Consider the following 23,771-nt stretch of genomic DNA (forward strand, 5'->3'; position numbering starts at 1 on the left):
TCAATTTATAGTTGAATAGTGGATATTATGAAATGATATACATGCCTGTCAATTTTCGATGTAAAGAAAGTTTGTCTTTTAAAAACAAATGCAATGTTTGTAAAATGTATCATATAGAGGTCAAATACCTCGCGATGTAATCAACTATTGTGAATCGTTTATAATGTATATGAACGGGTCCTTTCAGTTATACTCTTACGGTGGAGTATGATAATTCTGTCTAGAGTTATGATTGTCTGTTATGACAATGATTGTCGGTTTAGACAATGTTCGATGAGGATGCAAGTTTTGTCTCTTGGGAGATAATGTCAACGGCATGAAGATGAGATGAGGATGCAAGTTTTGTCTCTTGGGAGATAATGTCAACGGCATGAAGATGAGGATCTTGAAGTTGTCGTCGATGAAGCATCTGCGTCGGTTATCCTTAAGTATGGTTATCTTTTTCTATAAAAAATGTGGAGATTTGTTGGTTTTATTTTTAATAGAAAAATTGATATGGTTACTTTGTGAAGGATGTTATCCCACATCGGTGGGAGGAAGAAGTTAGAGGTAGATGACTTAGTTATAAAAGGAGGTCATGGGCATCATTCCAACTTGTACCAATCAATACACTTTAAGTATTTGATTATTTCTTTCTTTCTTACCCTTGTTTGAGAGTTGTATTAGTTAAATACTTTGGAGAGTGTAGTTGGCTTAAGAGAGTTGTCTATGTCATTGTAACAATTTGTGATATAGCGTATTTCTCTCTTTGGAGGCCCGTGATTTTTCTCCTGTTTTGGAGTTTCCACGTTAAATTCTTGTGTTGTGGATTGTTCTTATTTCTTTACTATTTTCATTGGGCGTTTGTTGGGAATTAATGAGACCGTAATTTCCCAACAGGAGCACCAGTAGCAAAACCTTTTCACTATTCGTAACACTATTCAAATGCATACAAACCAAAAGTTATAGAGGGACATCGTCCATAAATTGCATTTGCATACGTCAACTGCGTGTCCTTTTTTCAGCTCAAAAGAATATGTTCTCCATTTTTTTCAGCTCTGATGTGTCCTTTTTTTGGAATCAGATACATGAAACATAAGCTGCAAAAATGAAAATAGCAATAGTTGACTCGATAATGCAATTTTCATATGACATTTGGGGGAACAAAATTCATGGTTCTTTTTACCTTTGTGCCAATATAAAATGTTATAAGCAACCCAAAAAGAGTAGGTAGTCCTGAACAAGTATAAAAATAGTCAGTTTCCAATACGAAACTGTGCATGAGTTGTAAAAGGGGATGAGTAAGAAAAAGAAAACACCTTCAGCCTGAAGAAATACAGATTTTAGCCAACGTATGCCTGATGGTCCAATTACAAAGCCAACAAGGTTAGCCACCTGCCAAAGAGAAAGCTATAAATTGTTCCAGATTTGATAAATTTTGGAATTTTAGTACAAAAAAAACTACTTTCTAGATTCTTGACCGAAATGGACTTGTCTAATCTGACTATCATTTTCTTTTCCTGGTATATTCAACAAATACAAGAAAATATACAAACCATGAGACAAGTGATTGTAACAGCACCGGCAACTGCACTAAGCTCACGGAAAATGAACTCCTTGAAAACACTGTCAACCTGCATTAATAAAATAGAAATAAACAATAGTCAAACAATTAATTACTTTTAATTTGTTGGGGTATTCCAAACATTTAATAAACAGTCGATTAACTTTCATATCAAGGGTCACAATATTATTAGGAAGAATGTTTTACATTTCTTCTACAGTTAAATTTCAACACTACATGTTAATACAAAATTCATTCGATACCTGAAAAGAAGTCGCTGCTGATTTCACGATCATTTCAGGAATAAAGAAAATGCATGTTAACCATGCCCATGAAAGAAGCTTCCTGTATATAGAATTTAAATCAAGACGTAGTGGCGCAAAAGAGTAAATTAATAAATTGTTAAGAGAGTAAAAAGTACCATTCAAGATCATGCCATATGGCAACAAATGTGAAAACAACCCACACATTCAAAAGCTTCCTTCCAGATCCCCCAAGAGGAATGTACATGTACCTATACTCATTTTTTTTTTAAAAAAAATTACATAATTAATTTTTATAATAATAAAACCAAAAAAAAAATTATGCCAACTAAAGCATCCCAAATGTGTACCTTACGAGCCATTTGTTAAAGGAAGCATGCCAGTTCTTCCAAAAACTTTCCAAACTATAGCAGTTATTTATACAGTGTGGCATATTCTCAGGGGCTTCAATACCACTTACCTATAGTTCAATAATCAAAATTTTAAAGTATTTGTTGAAAACTAGATATGAAACATAGCCAAATCCTTCAAACACAAAACTAAAGGTGGCAATGTCAGCCCATTCACTTGCGAGTGGGTTGATTTGAGTTATGTTATATCTCTAACAGGTCGGACGGATAGAGTTAACTAATTTAACTCAAAAGATAACCACCGAAACAGTTTGAAAGTCACCTAAGTGTACATCCGCTGCATAGAACCTCCTTAATCCAAATTTTTATTACTGTAATAATATAACTTTATTATTCAGACACGTATATTATCCACAAAAGAAAATGAAGTTTCAGACAAGTATGACTGGTCAACTTGTAAGAAAAAAGTTGTTTGTTTTGATTCTTTACCGAGCCGCCCCTTATTCCATGTCTATACAAACCAATGTACGGTTGTGTGACAATAAATAGACCCAGAAGTAAAAAAAAAAAAAAAAAAAAAAAAAAAAAAAAATTATGCTTTTTTTAATGAATTTACCAATGCCCAAAACCGGAAGTAGCGCCAGATGAGGAAAAATTTGAGCCACATGAAGTTTAGGACCTGTTACAGTAAAATGGATTTTTTAAGTTACAAACTTTTCAACAAAGCCAAAAAGATAGAAACAACACACAGCATTTGAATGCTACATATGATGCATAATTTTAAGTGAGATTGTAAAATCAAGTACCATTAGCTCTCACCCCATATCCGACAATGAAGACCTCCATAGGTGATAGTTGCTTCCAAATTCCACTGAATGGCAAAACATAAAGAACCAATAAAAGATGATTATTTATACATGAAAATAGCTACATAGAATATAAAGATATTTCGCGTTATCTATAAATAAACTCACCTAATGGCAAAGGCATTGTAATAGAAGAAGTGTGTCATGATTTCCATAAGAAACAGACTAAGGATCCAACGAAATCCATACCAAGCCACTTGTTTAACTGTATAACTCTTCTGAGGTATATCTAGCTGAGAAAAAAGGAATCACATAAAAAGAAATATTTTTAAGAAATCTTACCCAAACTTTTATTGAAAATCATAAATGATACATGTAAATTAAATGTTCGTTAGAGTAATTAAGAAAGCAATAAGGTTCCTTCTATTTACACCATCTTTCTCCATTTTCTAGGTCCCATTTCATTTCTCCTTAAAATCAAGCAAATTGGGCCAATTGTTACATTTTCATTTGTTCACACACCATATACATGGGACCCACAAAATGGAAACCTCAAATACACAACAACAACAACAACAACAACAACAACAACAACAAAAAAACCCAATACCACATAAGTGGTGTATGGGGGAGGTGAGATGTAGACAATCCTTCCCCTATCCGAGAATAAAGACAAGTCATTTCTTCACCCAGAGTGAAACACTCTCAAAAGTAGAGAAAGTCATCCCTCTCTCTATTCGACGGATAAAGAGATTGCTTCCGAGAGGACCTCCGGCCTTTAAGTAGGAAAAAGTTTAAAAAGAAATAAAAATAATAAAATAAAAATAATTAGACGCCATGAAAATGGTAGAATCAAATTTCCATGGGTTTTAACTCCTGCCTGGAATTTAATTTAGGCTCTAAGAGTCAGTCAAGTCGCCAATAAATCGACGATTGTTGTCGACTCAATAGAGCCGTTTAAATGGAAACCTCAAATGACTGATACTATTTAAATATGCATGACGGTGTCGGTAACAGATCAAACCAAACTTTTAGGTTTGTCCCACTATATTGACAACTTCAAGCCAAATTACACAAATATAATGACCAAAAAAGAGTATAATATATGCCATAACACGTAAATTTGTAAGTTAATTAAGAACGGTAGAAAGCAACAAAACCTGGGAAGCAAATGCGTTGAAGCTTATAATGGGTCCAGCAATATAGAGAGGTGCATATAGCAAATAACATAGGTATAAAGTATATGAGAACTTGTCGATCCCCACACTCCTCTCCTGATAAAATATAAAAATAAAAATAAAATTTTAAATAAAGCAGAATTGATACAGAACCACTAATCCCGTTAAATAATATACTTACCTGTAATATTCTATAACATGCTTTTCCAGAAGAACACATGTTGCAGTGTCGAATGTGCTTCTGCCATTACCAGAAAAAAAAAAACAGATGCTAAAATTAATTTGAATAAATCGATAATCCATATTATGTGGAAAAAATTATCCGTAATTGCCCCGATAAGGCAACATTACTAAGGGGAGTCTGGTATAAAAGAAACATTTATCTTGAAAAAGGAACTAACATACCTCTTGATCAACATGAGCACTATTTTGTGACCAATGGTAGTCATATCCAAAGCTAATCATGCGCAAAACAACTGTAACGAAGAAGTAAGATAACATATATTTGCAAGCATTATATTATATACATGTTTGAAAGAGGCCTGAATAGGGTCATTTTAGATTTTAGATATATATTATTAAGGAGTATGACTATTAATCAATAACTAGATATAGCTTTATTATTGAGCCTACATTATGTAAAAAAAATGAGGTTAAACATGAAGCGGATGATACCAAAATTGAAGCAGATATGCCATCTGAAGGTACCCCTAACCTTATCCAAGTAAGCCCAATGGTCTCTGCGTTTTCAAGTAAAATTAACATGTGGTAAAACAAATGACATTAAATTTAAGTAATGAAACAAAACTAACCCAAAAACGGTGAACGAGTATCCCTCATAAACACGGTTACAAAGTAGAAAGGACAGGTTGAACGCCCATAGTAAAAACGGGAAGTATTTTGTTTGTCCAAATATCTGCATCAAAAAGGACAAATTAATTGGTAGCATAAACTTGTAATAGCAAATAATTCAAATGACATTATGAAAGTTTATCTATAAAATAAATTGATATCCATTTGATGTTATCCATCAAGAGGTAATGACAGCATAGAAGAACTATTTCAACTTACAAACTGAAAAATCATTAACAGTACAAAACAGCATAATTTGAAAGTAAATAACAGATAACAGATTTTAACTACTTTTACCTTTACCAAGAGAAAATTGGCTGATGCAATTGAGAGGACAAAAAAGACACTGCATTGGGTTGAGATATGTTAGACTAAACCATGAAAGCCCAATGTGCATATTAACTATCAACCTTCATAACACTCCCTATTTATAGATGATCTACAATTTATGTCACACAAATCACTTTCCTAACCACAAAAAAGTGAAAATATGATTGTAGGTAGAAGTTACTCTCACATTTAAGTAAAAAGGTTTAAACTTTGATAACTTTAAAAGCAATAAATTAGAGGACATACAACGCTCCATGTAGATATGACAAATATGCCAATGAAATCAAAAGCCAAATAATGGACAACCCTGCTGCCTTTAAATTAAAGAATCTCCTTAATGTGTTAGCAATCAATGTAAATATTCCAAAAACAAAGGTCAAAATTGGCAAATTGCCACGAAAATTTCTCCATTGTGCATCGGATACATCCTGCAAAAATTATAGAATCACATTAGTTTGGTACAAGATATATGCCATTGCAATTAACACGCCTGACGTGTAGCGGGTGATCCTTATTCTTACCATAGAAAAAATAAGATTTTGAAAACTCTTTCCTATTTTTCATGTGATTAAATGAATTACATAAAAGAAACGTTTCATTGAAGAAGGCACATCCAAACTTGTACCTATACAAATATGTTATGCAAAATCAAAAATCGTGTGTTAACTTTTTTATGTAGAACAAGATTGGTAGGAGAACCCCCAATACACCCTAAAAGTCATTCAAATCCCAACAACTTATAAAAGATTTTGAGCTAAGGATCTAAGATCATGTGATAAATATCATTCGATACACATACATACATACATACATACATTAGAGAATACATACATTAAGCAGGCTTGAGATCAATCCTGGCCGTAAACCATAAAGCTTGTTGTAATGATCTGTTATATCATTATATATCAAATCACAGAACAAAACGTATCATGGAACTGTTATTTTCAGAGCTAATGAAAGATAATACAAAAACAATACAATGGAGCATATACACATCCAATATATACAGATAAAGAGTGAGAGTGCAATGTGAGAGAAAGTACCATTTGATAGGCGAAGAGAAGAACGAATGACAATAATGTAGAACGTAATTGCGTAAACAAGTAAAAATGCAAGCTCTTTTTGCCTCCATGAGTAACTCATATCCTTCCTCAACCAAAAAAGTAACTATAGTCTGCAGATATCCAAATTTTCATTATCAATAATGCTAACAGCATCCTTAATAAAACAATTCAGAAAACCTTAATCGGGAAAAATTAAGCTGTGATAAGATCAGGTAAGTTTGGTACTGCAAATGCAATACATTTGAAATATATTTACATCTATAAGCTATATAACCTTTTAATTTTTCATTTACAGATAACATTATACGATGTATATATTAGATTCAAGAAATGAAGAACATATCAGCAAGAAATGTGATAACATATCACTAAAATGTAGACATAGATACAGCTTCTGAGTGCTAAACCAACCACTTACATACTATGAAATTATTACTGTTATAGTAATAAGTAGTATTAGATAACTGCACAAATTTAGGTTAGCAATTAGCCCCATGAAGTCAAAGTGAATTGCAGATTTAAAATTGGGGAACATTAATATATTGAAAGCTTGGGCATCAAACAAATTGTTTTAATCATCATTCTCCGAAGTCGGAGTAAAAAGAAGAATAAAATACTAAAATTGCACAAACTGTTACGGAGTAATAAAATTTACAGTAACAAACAAGCAAAAAGGTGTGAAGAAATTCAGAGAGAACAAATTGATGTACCTGGCAATTGGGTCGGGTCGGGTTGGGTTGCGTTTGGGTTAGGTTTGGGTCGGGTCAAAACAGGTGTGGGTTCAAACGGATCAGATTTAGACATGTCAAATGGATCTGGTCCAAAATGGGTTGGGTCGGGTCAGGTTGAGACCCATTTCCTATCAACAATAACCAACTTTTTTCAATCAAGCCAACTCTATACGATCATATAAACATACTAGCACAATATGAAAATGACATACATTTCCACTTGCAATCTAAATCAACTTCTGCTAAATCATGAAGAGAACATGTTCGATTGATTACAAAGCGATTTACCACAGCCAAGATGAATTCGTAATAGTATACCTATCCATGGCGATTCTAATAAAGACAGATGCTAATAATACGTAATATCCACAAAATATCAGTCCAAAAATTCAGTATACCTATCCTTGATAATTCTGATTTACTTATTTTAAGCATGTTACCATATATATCCTTGATACTTCGGGTTTTACAGAAGTACAATGATACTAAAATGAACTTTATCAAAAATGATTTATAAACAATACTTGTACCAATAAATGTATCGAATAGTATGTGTTACATATGAGTACAGTTGTTTCAGTTAGATACAACACCAAACTGTGTATCTAACCATATTTAAAAGAAACTTATAAGTCATTTTATCGTTGTGACTATTTAATATCTGCATATCCCCTATTAACAAATTTCATCTTACTAATTTTCATGGTTTGCTATAATCATAAATATCAATAACTAAGGAATGGAAATAATACAATGTATATGCTTAATGCATCATATAAGAACATGTGATTGATAATAAAGTTTAATTAAGTTGAATAACAGCAACAATTGACGGTACAGAACCCTTATTTCAAACATAATTAGGGCAAAATGAACTGATGAAGGAACCCTAAGTTAGTTTCAAAATAAATAAAAAAACCTCACCTGATGAGAAATTGAAAGAGGTGAGCTGATTTTGGTTAGAATATACAATCAAGAGAAAGTTTCAGTTCAGAGAGGTTCGTACGTATTTGATTCGTCGTCCTTTTCAGTTCAACTGCAAAAGAAACTTTCAATTTGCAATATATTAGACCTGCTTGAATAAACCCCGGATGTCTCAAATTCATCATGGTAGATGATATTTCCACCATCAATTTTAATCCTTCCACCACATTTTAAACCTCTTTCCCAAAATACCCTTGTAAATTACGGAGTACGGAGTAGGAGTGGATTAACTATTCAAAGTTCTTCAATTCTCATTATATGCAAGGAACGACCCTTTCTTTGGAGCTTGTTCATCCACATTGGAGGATTGATACATTATCTTTGAACCCGGATGAATTGTCTCAAAATGATGGTTGTGAAAGTTTTGTTAACTTGGTTAATGAGTTGGTTTCAAAGTATAGAGTATGGCCCGAATATAAGAAAGAATATGCTACTTTGATGCTTGGTAAACTTGTGAATGAACACGATATATTATTTGACCCGATGATTCAACGCTCGAAAGGAAGACCTCCAAAATCAAAAAGAAAAAAGGGGGTAACTTCTACCGCACGAGAGCCTTCAAAATTTGAGCTTGTTGAATCATCTCGGAGTCACAATCCAAGTTCTGTCGGTACATCTCAATGGAGTGGTGAAGTGGAGGATACAAGTTATATTAATTTTGAAAGCACCCTAATGGATTTAAATGGTTATCCAGAATTTTCGGAAGACTATATGTTGTTCGATTAGTGCAGGCTCCAATTTTTTTTTTTTTTTTTTGATACGGTGCTGTAGTTTTTGTTGTGGTTGGAACATTCACATCATTTTTTGATATAGTGCTGTAGTTGTGGTTGTAAACCAAATTTGGTACATTATGTTTTGAGACTTGCATCAGGTTATTCCACTGTGTATTTGATAATTAAATTGATTTATTATGCTTTCATGGAGTTGGCTTTTTTGCATATTAATTTGATAGTTGAATATTATCCTTGAATACACAGGATAGTGCTATTTAATGTTTAGTCTTGGGGCACTTTGATATTAGCAAATGTATATTATTATAGCTTACCGAGATATAGGATTTATCAGTTATTGCTTTAAATAAATAATTCGTTTAAATAAATAATTAGATAAGGGTAGTTTGGAAAATGGTTTGAAAATGTGGTGGAAGGAGTAAAATTGATGGGGGAAATATCAACTCCCATTATTAATGGGAGGTCTCACACATCACTTTTTACACCTAATTACTTTTATTACCCTTAATTATTAAGTATTTAAGTATACTTATAATATAATAACAATAATATATGTTCAACTTTTTAGAGGCATAATTGTAATTTTTGGAGACAAAAATGTAAATAGATAAAAAAAAAAAATTGTGTGTGACAATCAACTCCTTCAATTAATTTTTCATTCCATAAATAATAAATAAATAAAAATAAAATAAGAAAATTAAGTAATATATGTAAATGTAAATAAGAATTAAAACATAAAAAGAAAATAAAGGTAAAAATGAAAAGCAACAGAAAGTATAGTATTTTAATGATCTTTTCCTAAAATGTATATTTTTTGTCCGAGAATAATTAAATTATGACGGAGAGAGTAGAACACAACAGGAGGCCAAGAGCAGTGAAGAAGGTCTTGAAACAACAACAAACAGAAAGTAGAATTTTTTGTGGAACAGTTTCATTCGAATGTAGAGGCGAATACAGATTAGGTGTTGGATAAAGGGATAGGTTTGGATCGATCATAACTACTACTGATTGCGTGTTCAAGCTTGGATCAACAGTGTGACGCCCTGTACAAAACCATCGTGTACGATTCGTCAACAACAGGATCTTTACACGGTCAATTACTACATGCTGTTTGAAAACCAGTTTTGCATTCATAAAAAGATAGCATTTACAAAAGATAACGTGACACATAGGTCATTACAAAGCCATTATTCAAATAACATAAGTTGTGAATGCAAGATAAAAGTTTCATGATTGAGACATCTCTAAGTAATGCAGCGGAAATCTAACACAGCAGGTCCATAACAGCGAGTCTATAACACTAAGACAGCAAGTCTAACAGCGGAAGCAACATCGTCTAAGCACCTGAGAAATACACGCTTAAAAGTCAACATGAATGTTGGTGAGCTATAGTTTGTAATCAGTAAAGTAATGTAGACCACGAGTTATCATATTCAAAACAGTATGAAAAGTATATGCTTATCCGTGGGCACCCGGTAACTAACTTAACGTAATAATAATACCCCCTAAAAGTACACCTGGCGAGTGCGTATGTCCTCGAAGTATTAAACACCCGTTAAATGCTAGCGCGACTAGCCCGAGTGGGGATGTCAAACCCTATGGATCCATATCTAAAATTGGCGTTCACTGGTTCAAAAACCAATGACTAAACGTTACCGTGCTAAGGGGAAAGTTTATGCCGTTATATAACCCACACATATGTAAAGTTTAAGTACTCGTGTAAAGTAAGTAAAACATAAAAAGCGCATGTATTCTCAGTCCCAAAAATAGTAAAGTAGAAAAGGAAAGCTATAACTCACAGTGAATAAGCAGTAAAAGTCGATACGAAACGTATGCAGGTAGTAAGTCGGTCCGAAAGGTCGTCAACCTAAGTCAAAGGTCACTAGGTCAGTATGTTATCCCAAAAGGTTAAAAGTGAATAAATTAAGTTTAAGTGTCATCATCAACATCATCATTATCTTCATCATTCATCAACACTAAGGTAAGTTTAACAAGAATAGAGATCGAAACAAAAGGCTGACTTCGGAAAGCTGTTACGACCTCCATACAAATTGAAAAGACGCGTAGTCAGTGGCTATTGCTCCGTATGTGAGTCCTCTAACCGATGACCAATTTTCAGAACCTAACTCATCTTCGTTTGACTGTGGCGACGGTTTAAGTGCGAGTAGGTCAGAAATTTCAGCACAACGTTACAAAGGCGTGGTGACTTTCGGAAGGCCATAAATCCTAAACCGTATATCAGATTAAGTCGAGGCCTAAACGAAAAGTCATCTACTCGAAACGAAATATCTGAAAATTAATTTTCCAGAAGCTCAGGAGTCTGATCAGACCCCGAAAAACAGCAAACAAGTGCTCCGGTGAGGTTCTTGGTGCTTGATGCTTATCACGGTTCTCATCCTTGATGCTTGTAAGCTTCAAGTGTACAACTCTTTGATGTTTTAGCATTACTTTGACCAAGGTTCAACCATCAATACACAACTAAAAGTAAAATCTATCATTCTACAAGTTTTGAACATCAAGATTGCATCTTTATTGCATAAATCCAATAAAGCTTCAACCTTTGTCCATTTTACACAAGTTCATGCATCTATATCATATGTGATGATGAAGACTTGATCTTTATCATCACAACAAACACAAAAAAGGTTCCAAGTAAGTGAGATGTACAATAATAACTTAGATCTCAAGTATTAAGAAAACCCTAAGCTAGAAAGCTTGGATCCTTACAAGATTAATGAGACCATAAGCTAGAAAGCTAAGATCTTTAACAAAATATTGAAAACCTAAGCTAAAAAACTTGGATCTTTAGTGTTCTTGAAGATCTTGAAGCATAAAGCTTGGATCTTTAAGATACATGAAGATTACAACACAAGTTTGAATCTTTATAACAAAATAGATTAAAGCTAAAAAGATTTAGATCTACAAAATAAGTGAAGATTCAAAGCTAGAAAGCTTGAATCTTCCATGATCTTGAAGGATTCAAACTCAAGTTTGAATCTACAAGATGTAATCAAGATCAAAAGCTAAAAGCTAGACCCTTTGATGATGATGATGATTTCGTGAAAGAGAAGGGGAGAAGAAGAAAAATCAAATACTTACACTTTTTAGAGAGAGAAGAACTAGAGAGAGAATTAGAGAGTAAGTGTGTGTAAATTACAAATAAAATCAAGTGTGAAATGAGTGAAATGAGGCTTGTATTTATAGGTGGTGAGGGTGTGGGTGGGTGGTGATGGCCGTAGGTTTCAAGGGGGGACAAGGGGGACACCTTTTTGCTTTTTGGTTAATGGTTGTCTAAAGTTGGTGTTTATGTTAGGATCCCATGCAACATTAAGGATAATACTTGACAAAAATGCTAGTATGTTCCCTTTAATAAATGGGCATTTGTCTTACTTATTAATGGGTCACTAGTTATTTATAATTAGACTAATTAAATAGTCCACTAGCTAGTGTAGGGTGGGCTAAGATCCAACAAGGTAGAAAGTCCAACAAGACTAACTAGTGTGTTCTAGTAAATTACTAAGCGTAATTAAGCATCCAAAAACCCAAGTAATTGTTATTATAAAATAACAATTAGTATTTCGTAGTCATAATATTCCGATTACGACAAAAGTTAAACGTGTACGCAGTACGCAGTTCCTTAAAGACTTCAAGTAACACTAACGGTCATAAAGGCTTCCGGGGGTTAAGTTAAGTATCATACGTACATAATGATACGTTTTAAAATATAAATGAAAATAATCAACATGTAGGGAGTTCCCAAAGTATAATATAGCTCAGTACGCACAAATACGCAGTTTTGCGAAAACACAAAGCACAAAAGCAAGTCGAAAAAGTCTGGTCGTTACATTACCCACCTGTTAATGAAAATTTCATCCCGAAATTTTAGGATGAGGTAGACGGTAGAGTCGGGAAGAGGTGAGGATACTTCTGCATCATTTGATCCTCTCGTTCCCAAGTAAACTCGGGTCCTCGTTTTGCGTTCCATCGAACTCGGACGATCGAAATCTTGTTGCGTTTAAAGGTCTTGACCTCACGGTCCATAATTTCGACAGGTTCTTCCACGAAATGAAGTTTGTCATCAATCGTAAGCTCCTCAAGTGGTATGACGAGTTCTGGTTCCGCAAGACACTTCTTCAGATTCAACACGTGAAAAGTAGGATGAACGGAGCTCAATTGTGTCGGAAGATCCAAACGTTAAGCAACGGGTCCAATACGCTCTAAGATCTCGAAAGGACCAATATATCGCGGATTCAACTTCCCACGCTTTCCAAAACGGATTACACCTTTCCAAGGTGCGACTTTCAACATAACACGGTCGTCGATTTGGAATTCACGATCTCCACGTTTAAGGTCGGCATAACTCTTTTGACAATCACGGGTCGTCTTGAGTCTCGCTTGAATTTGGACAATCTTCTCGGTGGTTTCATGAATGAGTTCGGGTCCGGTGAGTTGCTTTTCACCTACTTTGGCCCAACAGATAGGAGAACGGCACTTGCGGCCATACAATGCTTCGAAAGGTGCGGCATTAATACTCGAATGATAGCTGTTGTTGTAAGAAAATTCGGCTAGCGGTAAATGCTTCTCCCAAGCTTTTCCGAAATCTATAACACAAGCACGCAGCATGTCCTCTAAAGTTTGAATCGTGCATTCGCTTTGTCCGTTGGTCTGCGGGTGATATGCGGTACTCATGTCGAGACGTGTTCCCAAGGCTTCTTGTAAGGAACGCTAAAATCTAGAAGCAAAACGGGTATCTCGGTCTGAAATAATCGATAAGGGTACACCGTGTCGAGATATAACTTCCTTTATGTATAATTGCGCGAGTCTCTCCATCGTATTAGTTTCCTTCATGGCTAGGAAGTGTGCAGATTTGGTAAGACGGTCAACGATAACCCAGATGGTATCATAACCTCCTACAGTCTTTGGTAGCTTAGTGATGAAATCCATTGTTATTCCTTCCCACTTCCATTGCGGGATTTCGGGTTGTTGGAGTAATCCAGACGGCTTCTGATGTTCGGCTTTGATCTTGGAACAAGTTAAACACTTTCCAACGTAAGTCACAACATCCTTCTTCAGGTTCGGCCACCAATACTGAACCTTGAGGTCGTGGTACATCTTACCAGCTCCTGGATGAATCGAATAACTTGACTTGTGGGCTTCGTCTAGAATAAGGCTCCGTAGATCCCCATAACTAGGCACCCAGATTCTTCTGGCAAAGTATCGGAGTCCAGTCTCCTTGACCTCGAATCGAGAAACGAGAATGTTCAAGTGCTCTTGAGAAATATTCTCCTCCTTGAGAGCCTCTCCTTGAGCTACTCGAATCTGGCTATTGAGATTTGTCTGAATGGTGATGTTCAAGGCACGGACACGAAGTGGTATCGTTCTCTCCTTTCGGCTCAAGGCATCAGCTACAACATTTGCCTTTCCGGGATGATAACGTAGTTCACAATCATAGTCATTCAATGTTTTGATCCACCGTCGTTGTCTCATATTCAGTTGTTTCTGATCAAAAATGTATTGGAGGCTTTTGTGATCGGTGAAGATGGTACTCTTTGTTCCATAAAGATAGTGTCTCCACAGTTTTAGTTCAAAGACAACGGCTCCAAGTTCAAGATCGTGCGTAGTGTAGTTTCACTCGTGAATCTTCAGTTGTCGGGAGGCGTAAGCAATAACCTTCTTCCATTGCATTAGTACACACCCAAAACCATGTTTCGAGGCGTCGCAGTACACAACGAAGTCATTACTGCCTTCGGGAAGTGATAAGATAGGTGCGGAGGTCAACTTCTGCTTCAGGGTTTGAAATGCCGACTCTTGCTCGGTTGCCCAAATGAACTTCTTCCCTTTATGAGTTAACGCAGTCAAAGGACGCGCAATCAGAGAGAAACCTTCAATGAATCTTCGGTAATAACCGGCGAGGCCTAAAAATTGGCGGATATGAGTAGGAGTAGTGGGAGTTTCCCACTTGCTGATAGCTTCGATCTTTGCGGGATCAACTTTGATACCCTGGTCGCTCACAATATGACCCAGAAATTGGACTTCCTTCAACCAAAACTCACACTTGGAGAATTTGGCATAAAGTCGCTCTTGTCTCAAGAGTTCTAGCATGAGTCGAAGATGTTTCTCATGTTCTTCTTCGCTTTTGGAATTGATGAGGATATCATCTATGAAGACGATAACGAACTTGTCCAGGTATGGTTTGCATACTCGATTCATGAGATCCATGAATACAGCAGGTGCATTGGTTAAACCGAATGGCATCACGAGAAACTCATAATGACCGTAACGGGTTCTGAACACAGTCCTCATCACATCGCTCTCCTTCACTCTCAACTGGTGATATCCTGATCGCAAATCGATCTTAGAGTAAACGCTTGATCCTTGCAGCTGATCGAAAATATCGTCAATTCTTGGAAGGGGATATCAATTCTTAATCGTCAACTTGTTCAGCTCACGATAATCGATACACATGCAGAAAGATCCGTCCTTCTTCTTCACAAATAAAACAGGTGCGCCCCAAGGCGATGAACTCTGTGACGACCCGGATATTTCCGACCAAAATTAAACTTAATCTTTATATAATTCTGACTTGATAAGCAATGAATTTTAATAAATCTTGAACCTCCGAAAAGAGTTTTACACAAGCTTTTGGTCACCCTTTTATTCCGACGATTCACGAACGTCATAACTTGATTTAATTGTTTAATTGTTTAATTATTGTGTATATATATAGATTTATATATATTTAACTTGAAAATATGATAATTAAATATCTCATTAAGTATATTAACAAAGTATTATATATATATATATATATATATATATATATATATATATATATATATTTTCATACTACTAATTTAAAGAGTTTTCAAACAATATATATATTACTATTTAAACGACGTAATTAACTTATGTTAAAATGTACTTACATATAATGTATTACGAGTGTAAATACATCCTTACAAGTATTGAATACACTTTATAATATACCAATACATATAAAGGATATCTATACTCGTATTTCCGTTCAATTTCCTCAAAGAATTCTACTCGCATTTTTACGGTATTTTTACCAGTATTATACACAGCTTCTAAAAGTATTTACTATTGGTATATACCAATAGAAATCTTCAATTATTTGTGTAATATGTCATCCATGACCTAATCAATTTAATATGTCATGCATGACTTAATACAATTTAACTTATCTTAGATATTTTCACTAAAAGCCAAAATTATAAGCTTATAAATAAGGACCATTTTAACTCATTTTTACTCCACATTTTTTTAAACTAAAAACACACACTTGAATGCTCTCATATCATACTTTAATCTCAGCAACTTTCCTCTTCATAATCAAGGTAAAATACTTCTCAAAATCCTTGTTCAATTCCTTGTATAGTTGCTATCTTATTATACTTATAAAACTTGTAAAAACTAGAACTTGTTTTGGTGAACACCAAGCTTGTTTGAAAAACTAATCTAATCTTTCTAACTTAACTCTAATAACACTTATTTATATGTATTATGATGTTATATTAAGTTAATATAAGAACTTACTGTGACTCCCCGTACAAATCCATCGTGTACGATTCGTCAACAACAGGATCTTTACACGGTCAAGTACTACATGCTGTTTGAAATCCAGTTTGCATTCATAAAAACATAGCGTTATACAAAAGATAACGTGACACAGAGTTCATTACAAAGCCATTATTCAAATAACATAAGTTGCGAATGCAAATTAAAAGTTTCATGATTGAGACATCTCTAAGTAATGCAGCGGAAATCTAACACAGCAGGTCCTTAACAGCAAGTCTAAACACCAAGACAGCAAGTCTAACAGCAGAAGCAACAAACCTCTAAGCACCTGAGAAAACATGCTTAAAAACGTCAACAATGATGTTGGTGAGTTGTAGTTTAAGTTGTAACAGTAATATAAGATTGACCACGAGATTTCAATGTTTCAAAATAGTATGAAAAGTATATGTATAACCATGGGCACATGGTAACTAGACTTAACGTAAATATAAATATCACCCCCTAAAAGTACACCTGGCGAGTGCGTATGTCCTCGAAGTATTAAACACCCGTTAAATGCTAGCGCGACTAGCCCGAATGGGGATGTCAAACCCTATGGATCCATATCTAATATTCGCATCTACCAGTTCAAAAACCAATAGTTAAACGTTACCATGCTAAGGGGAATCTTTATGCCGTTGTATAACCCACACATATGTAAAGTTTAAGTACTCGTGTCAAGTAAGTAAAACATAAAAAGCGCATGTATTCTTAGTCCCAAAAATAGTATAAGTAAAAAGGGATGCTATAACTCACAGTGATAAAAGCGGTAAAGTCGGTATGAAAGTATGCGAGTAGTAAGTCGGTCCGAAAGGTCGTCAACCTAAATCAAAGGTTACTAGGTCAGTAGGTTGTCCTTGTAAGTTCTAATAGTGCGTAAAATAAGTTTAAGTGTCATCATCATCATCATTAATCATCATAAAAGCTAAGTACGTTTGACAAGAATAGAGATCGAAACAATAGGCTGACTTCGGTCAGCTGATACGACCTCTACGTAAATCGAAAAGGTGCGTAATCAGTGACTATGGCTCCGTACATGAGTCCCCTAGTGTCTGACCAATATCCAGAACCATACTCATCTTCGTTTGACCGTGGCGACGGTTTAAGTGCGAGTAGGTCAGAAATTTTAGCACAACGTTAATAGGGTGTAATGACTTTCGGAAGGCCATAAATCCTAAACCGTAACTCGGATTAAGACGAGGTATAAACGGAAAATCATCTACTCGAACGCAACTAACTGAAAATAAACTTTACAGTAGCCCAGGTTACTGATCAGATCCCGAAAAATAGTAAACAAGTGCTCCGGTGGGGTTCTTGGTGCTTGATGCTCATCACGGTTCTCATCCTTGATGCTTGTAGCTTCAAGTGTACAACTCGTTGATGGTTTAACATCACTTTTAACCAAGATTCTACCATAAATACACAATATGTTAAGACCAAGTAAGAACAAAACTCATTTAAGAGTCTTAGATGGATGATGAACCAAGGTTACATCATATCCTTAGTCTTAACACAAATACAAGTCCTATTTACAAAAAAAGTTACAAAATTTACATCAATCAAACAAGTATGAACATAATCTAAAGTCAAATGAGGTGATGGAACCCTAAGCTAGAGAGCTTGGATTCCTTTCACACAAGTTGTAAGGTCACAAAGCTAGAAAGCTTGAACCTTTGGTGTTCTTGAAGATCTTAAAGCATAAAGCTTATATCTTTAAGTTATATGAAGACCATATACACAAGTTTTGATCTTTATAACAAAATAATGAGATCATAAGTTAGAAAACTTAGATCCAACAAAAGATATAAAGATTCAAGCTAGAAAGCTTGCATCTTGATTGTTCTTGAAGATCTTGAAGCATAAAGCTTGGATCTTTAAGTTACATGAAGATTACAAATACAAGTTTGAATCTTTATAACAAAATAGCAAGATTTAAAGTTAAAAGAATATAGATCTACAAAGTGGGTGAAGATTCAAAGCTAGAAAGCTTGAATCTTCCATGTTCTTGAAAGATTCAAATCCATGTTTGAATCTACAAGATGTAATCAAGATCAAAAGCTAAAAAGCTAGACCCATGATGATGATGATTATGATTTCGTGATGATGAGAAGGAGAAGAAGAAGAAAAGTTCAAAATACTTACACTTTTAGAGAGAGAAAGAACTAGAGAGAATTAGAGAGTGAGTGTGTGTGAAATACAAATGAAAGCAAGTGTAAAATGGATGGAATAAGGGTGGTATTTATAGGTGAATGAGGGAGGGGAGGGGGTATGGTGGCCGAAATTTTGGAGGGGGGTACAAAAAGTTGCTTTTTGGTTAATGGTTGTCTAAAGTTGGTGCTTATGTTAGGATCCCATGCAACATTAAGGATAATACTTGACATAAATGCTAGTATGTTCCCTCTAATAAATGGGCATTTGTCTTACTTATTAATGGGTCACTAGTAATTAATAAGTGGGCTAAATAAATGGGCTACTAGCTAGAGTAGGGTGGGCTTAAGTCCAACAAGGTAGAAAGTCCAACAAGACTAACTAGTAAGCATAATTAAATTACTACGCATAATTAAGCATCCATAAACCCAAGTAATTATTATTATAAAATTATAATTAATATTTCGTAGTCATAATATTCCGATTACGACAAAAGTTAAACGTGCGCGCAGTTCGCAGTTTATTCGTAACGTCAAGTGACACTAACGGTCATAAAAGCTTCCGGTGAACAAGTTAAGTATCCTACGTACACCAAGGCACGTTTTAATATATAAATGAAAGTAAACCATGTATATAAGGGTTCCAGAGTATAAAGTAGCACAGTACGCACAAATACGCAGTTTCGCTAAAACACAAGGCACAAAAGCAAGTCGAAAAAGTCGGGTCGTTACATTACCCACCTGTTAATGGAAATTTCATCCCAAAATTTAAGCTGAGGCAGATGTTGAAGTCAGGAAGAGGTGAGGATACTTCTGCATCATTTGATCATCTCGTTCCCAGGTGAACTCGGGTCCACGTTTGGCATTCCATCGGACTCGAACAATCGGGATTCTGTTGTGTTTCAAAACTTTGACTTCACGGTCCATAATTTCGACAGGATCTTCCACAAAGTGGAGTTTATCATCAATTGTGAGTTCTTCCAGTGGTATGACAAGTTCTGGTGCAGCAAGACATTTCTTCAAATTCGACACGTGAAAGGTAGGATGAACAGCACTCAACTGAGTCGGAAGATCCAAACGGTAAGCAACTGGTCCGACACGCTCCAAGATTTCAATAGGACCAATATATCGCGGGTTTAACTTTCCGCGCTTTCCAAATCGGATCACACCTTTCCAAGGTGCGACTTTCAACATCACACGGTCACCCATGTTGAATTTGAAGTCTTTATGTTTAAGATCAGCATAACTCTTTTGGCGATCACGGGCCGTCTTAAGTCTCGCTTGAATCTGGGCAATCTTCTCCGTCGTTTCATGGACTATCTCGGGTCCGGTGATTTGCACTTCGCCTATCTCGGCCCAACAAATAGGAGAACGGCACTTGCAGCCATACAATGCTTCAAAAGGTGCGGCATTAATACTCGAGTGATAACTGTTGTTGTAAGAGAATTCGGCTAACGGCAAATGCCTTTCCCAAGACTTTCCGAAGTCAATAACATAGGCACGCAACATGTCCTCTAAAGTCTGAATCGTTCGTTCACTCTGACCGTCAGTCTGCGGGTGATACTCGGTGCTCATGTCGAGATGAGTTCCCAAGGCTTCTTGCAAAGAACGCCAAAATCTAGAAGCAAAACGGGTATCGCGATCTGAGATAATCGATAAGGGTACACCATGACGAGATACAACCTCTTTGATGTATAGTTGAGGGAGTCTCTCTATCGTATCTGTTTCCTTCATAGCTAGGAAATGAGCAGATTTGGTAAGACGGTCAACGATAACCCAGATTGTATCGTATCCGCCCACCATCTTTGGTAGCTTCGTGATGAAGTCCATCGTAATTGCTTCCCATTTCCATTGTGGGATTTCCTGTTGTTGAATTAATCCAGATGGCCTCTGATGTTCAGCCTTAACCTTCGAACAAGTCAAACACCTCCCAACATAAGTTGCAACATCCTTCTTAAGATTTGACCACCAATACTGGTCCTTAAGATCGTGGTACATTTTGTCGACTCCTGGATGAATCTAATATCTCAACTTATGAGCTTCATCTAGTATAAGGATTCGTAAATCTCCATAACGAGGTACCCAAATTCTTTCAGCATAACATCTGAGTCCAGTCTCCTTAACCTCGAATCGTGAAATGAGAATGTTCAAGTGTTCTTGAGAAATATTCTCCTCTTTGAGAGCCTCATCTTGGGCTACTCAGATCTGGCTATTGAGATTTGAATGAATGGTGACATTCAAGGCGCGGACACGAAGAGGTACCGTCCTCTCCTTCTGGCTCAGGGCATCAGCTACAACATTTGCCTTACCAGGATGGTAACGGAGTTCACAATCATAGTCGTTCAGCATCTCGATCCATCGTCGCTGCCTCATGTTCAGCTGCTTCTGATCAAAGATGTGCTGGAGGCTTTTGTGATCGGTGAATATGGTACTCTTTGTGCCATAAAGATAGTGTCTCCACAACTTCAAAGCAAGACAACGGCTCCAAGTTCGAGATCATGGGTAGTGTAGTTTTGCTCGTGTATCTTTAGTTGACGAGAAGCATAAGCAATGACCTTCATTCTTTGCATCAATACGCAACCAAAACCATTTTTCGAAGCATCGCAGTATACAACGAAGTCGTCACTGCCTTCAGGAAGCGACAGGATAGGTGTGGTGGTTAACTTCTGCTTCAGGGTTTGAAATGCTGATTCTTGTTCGTTCTCCCAAACGAACTTCTTCCCTTTGTGAGTCAGTGCGGTCAAAGGACGCGCAATCAACCAAAAACCTTCAATAAATCTTCGGTAATAACCGGCAAGACCTAGAAATTGGCGAATGTGATTTGGAGTAGTGGGTGTCTCCCACTTGCTGATAGCCTCGATCTTTACGAGATCAACTTTGATACCTTGATCACTCACAATATGACCCAGAAATTGGACTTCCTTCATCCAAAATTCACACTTGGAGAATTTGGCATAAAGTTGCTCTTGTCTCAAGAGTTCAAGCACTAGTCGGAGATGTTGCTCATGTTCTTCTTTGCTCTTGGAGTAGATGAGGATATCATCTATGAAGACGATAACGAACTTATCCAGGTATGGTTTGCATACACGATTCATGAGGTCCATGAATACAGCGGGTGCGTTGGTTAAACCGAACGGCACCACGAGAAACTCATAATGACCATAGCGGGTTCTGAACGCAGTCTTCATCACATCACTCTCCTTCACCCTCAACTGGTGATAACCGGATCGCAAATCGATCTTAGAGTAAACGCTTGATCCTTGCAGCTGATCAAAAAGATCGTCAATTCGGGGAAGAGGATATCGGTTCTTGATCGTCATTTTGTTGAGTTCGCGGTAGTCGATACACATGCGGAAGGAACCGTCCTTCTTCTTCACTAATAAAATAGGTGCGCCCCAAGGCGACGAGCTCGGTTGGATAAACCCTCGATCGAGCAATTTTTGTAGTTGACTCTGCAACTCTTGCAGTTCGGAAGGTGCTAGTCGATAAGGTGCGCGAGCTACGGGTGCATCTCCCGGCACTAGATCGACCTGGAACTCCACGGCTCTCGGTGGCGGTAATCCAGGCAGTTCTTCTGGAAAGACGTCGGGGAATTCATTCATGATTCGCACATCATTCACGCTCTTCTCTTCTGTTTCTAAAGCCTTCACGTGTGCTAAAACAGCAAGACGTCCTTTCTTCATGATCTTCTGCGCTTTCATACAACTAATGAGGTTCAGCTCCAAGTTACATCTCTCTCCGTATATAACCAGTGGCTCACCATCTCCTTGTGGTATACGAAGAGCTTTATCTCCACAGATAATGTCGGCCCTCACTTTGGTCAACCAGTCCATGCCGACAATCACGTCAAAGCTTTCCAATTTGATGGGTATCAAGTCAATTGATAAATCCACACCAGCTATGTTGATAATAGCTCCTCGGCCAATTTGGTCAACTTTCTCAAGTTTCCCATTGGCTATCTCAACTAGCATACTCTCCTCTAAAGGCACTAACGACCAATCTATCTTAGAGCAAAAGTGTCTACAAACATAGCTCCTATCGGCACCAGTATCAAATAGGACAGAAGCTAATAGATTGTTGATAGTGAATATACCTGTAACCAAGTCGGGGTTCTCGCGGGCATCCCTTGCGTTTACATTGAAAGCTCGTCCTCGCGGGGGTCCGCCATTCTTTCGCTTGTTGGGACACTCATTCCTGATGTGGCCCTATTGTCCACACTCATAACACTTTCTTGGTCCATTGGGGTTGGTCCTCACAGCTGGGATGGGAATCTTGCAGTCCTTGCCAATATGCCCGGTCCTTTTGCACTTTTCACAGACCACATTACAGTACCTGGTATGGTGCTTGTAGGACCTCTTGCACTGCGATAGAGTACCCTTATAGTTGGGGTTCGAGCTAGGGGTCGGGTTGGGGTTCCTTCCATCGTTATGCCTCTTAGCGGGGGTTTGATCATAGACTCTCCCCTTGTTGTTGTCCCACTTACGCTTCTCACTACTGGCTCCCGATTCAGATTTTGCCTTTTCTGATTCCTTGCTGATAATTTGGTTCATAAGGGTTTGCGCCATGCGCATAGCTGCCGGGACGTTGGGTGGATTAGAAGAGGTGACATTTCCTTGAATAGACTTGGGAAGTCCCCACAAGTATCGCTCCATTATCTTAAATTCCGGGGTAACCATCGTGGGACACATCAGCGCTAATTCCAGATATCTACGGTTGTAACCATCAAGATCGTTTCCCACAACCTTCAACTCCCAGAACTCAGCCTCCATTTTCTGTATCTCCGCTCTGGGGCAGTACTCTTCGATCAGGGCTCCCTTAAATTCTTCCTACGGAGTAGCATAAGCCTCGTCAATACCCTTAGCTTGAGCCAGTGTGTTCCAGCAGGTTAGGGCGCCGTCTGACAGCGTACATGAAGCATACTTGGTTTTATTCGCCTCTGAGCAGTTGCTTACACGGAACACAGCTTCTAATTTCTCAAACCACCTATTCAGACCAACTGGCCCCTCAGTACCGCTAAAGTTGTGGGGCTTGCAGCTTTGAAACTCTTTATATGTACACCCGTTATGAATGGGCTGGTTAACTGGTGGAGCTGGGGGGTTGATTTACGCAATAGCTGCGACTACTCTTTCAGCAATCATTTCCTCGATTTGGGCTGTTGTGGGTGCTGCTCGTCCGTTAGCCATTGCCCTTTTAAACAAAAGTTTTGACTTAAGT

The 23,771-nt window shown here is 36.9% G+C and overlaps 1 protein-coding gene across 1 annotated transcript; it reads right to left on the reverse strand.

Annotated features, from left to right (window-relative positions):
* Positions 1–747: 747 nt before the first annotated feature.
* Positions 748–8,086, reverse strand: LOC139861663 (membrane-bound O-acyltransferase gup1). The gene is made up of 20 exons (XM_071850122.1): positions 8,042–8,086; positions 6,366–6,496; positions 6,154–6,209; positions 5,569–5,750; positions 5,290–5,338; positions 4,953–5,056; positions 4,816–4,880; positions 4,546–4,616; positions 4,322–4,381; positions 4,123–4,236; positions 3,131–3,255; positions 2,976–3,027; positions 2,773–2,835; positions 2,157–2,266; positions 1,965–2,057; positions 1,807–1,888; positions 1,536–1,613; positions 1,299–1,374; positions 1,166–1,215; positions 748–1,079 (listed from the first exon to the last, which is right to left on the reverse strand). The coding sequence occupies exons 2-20, from the start codon at positions 6,463–6,465 to the stop codon at positions 1,032–1,034; spliced, it is 1,578 nt and encodes a 525-aa protein (XP_071706223.1). The 5' UTR covers positions 6,466–6,496; positions 8,042–8,086; the 3' UTR covers positions 748–1,031.
* Positions 8,087–23,771: the final 15,685 nt, after the last annotated feature.

This window comes from Rutidosis leptorrhynchoides, chromosome 8, assembly GCF_046630445.1.
Source record: "Rutidosis leptorrhynchoides isolate AG116_Rl617_1_P2 chromosome 8, CSIRO_AGI_Rlap_v1, whole genome shotgun sequence".
NCBI classification, from domain to species: Eukaryota; Viridiplantae; Streptophyta; class Magnoliopsida; order Asterales; family Asteraceae; genus Rutidosis; species Rutidosis leptorrhynchoides.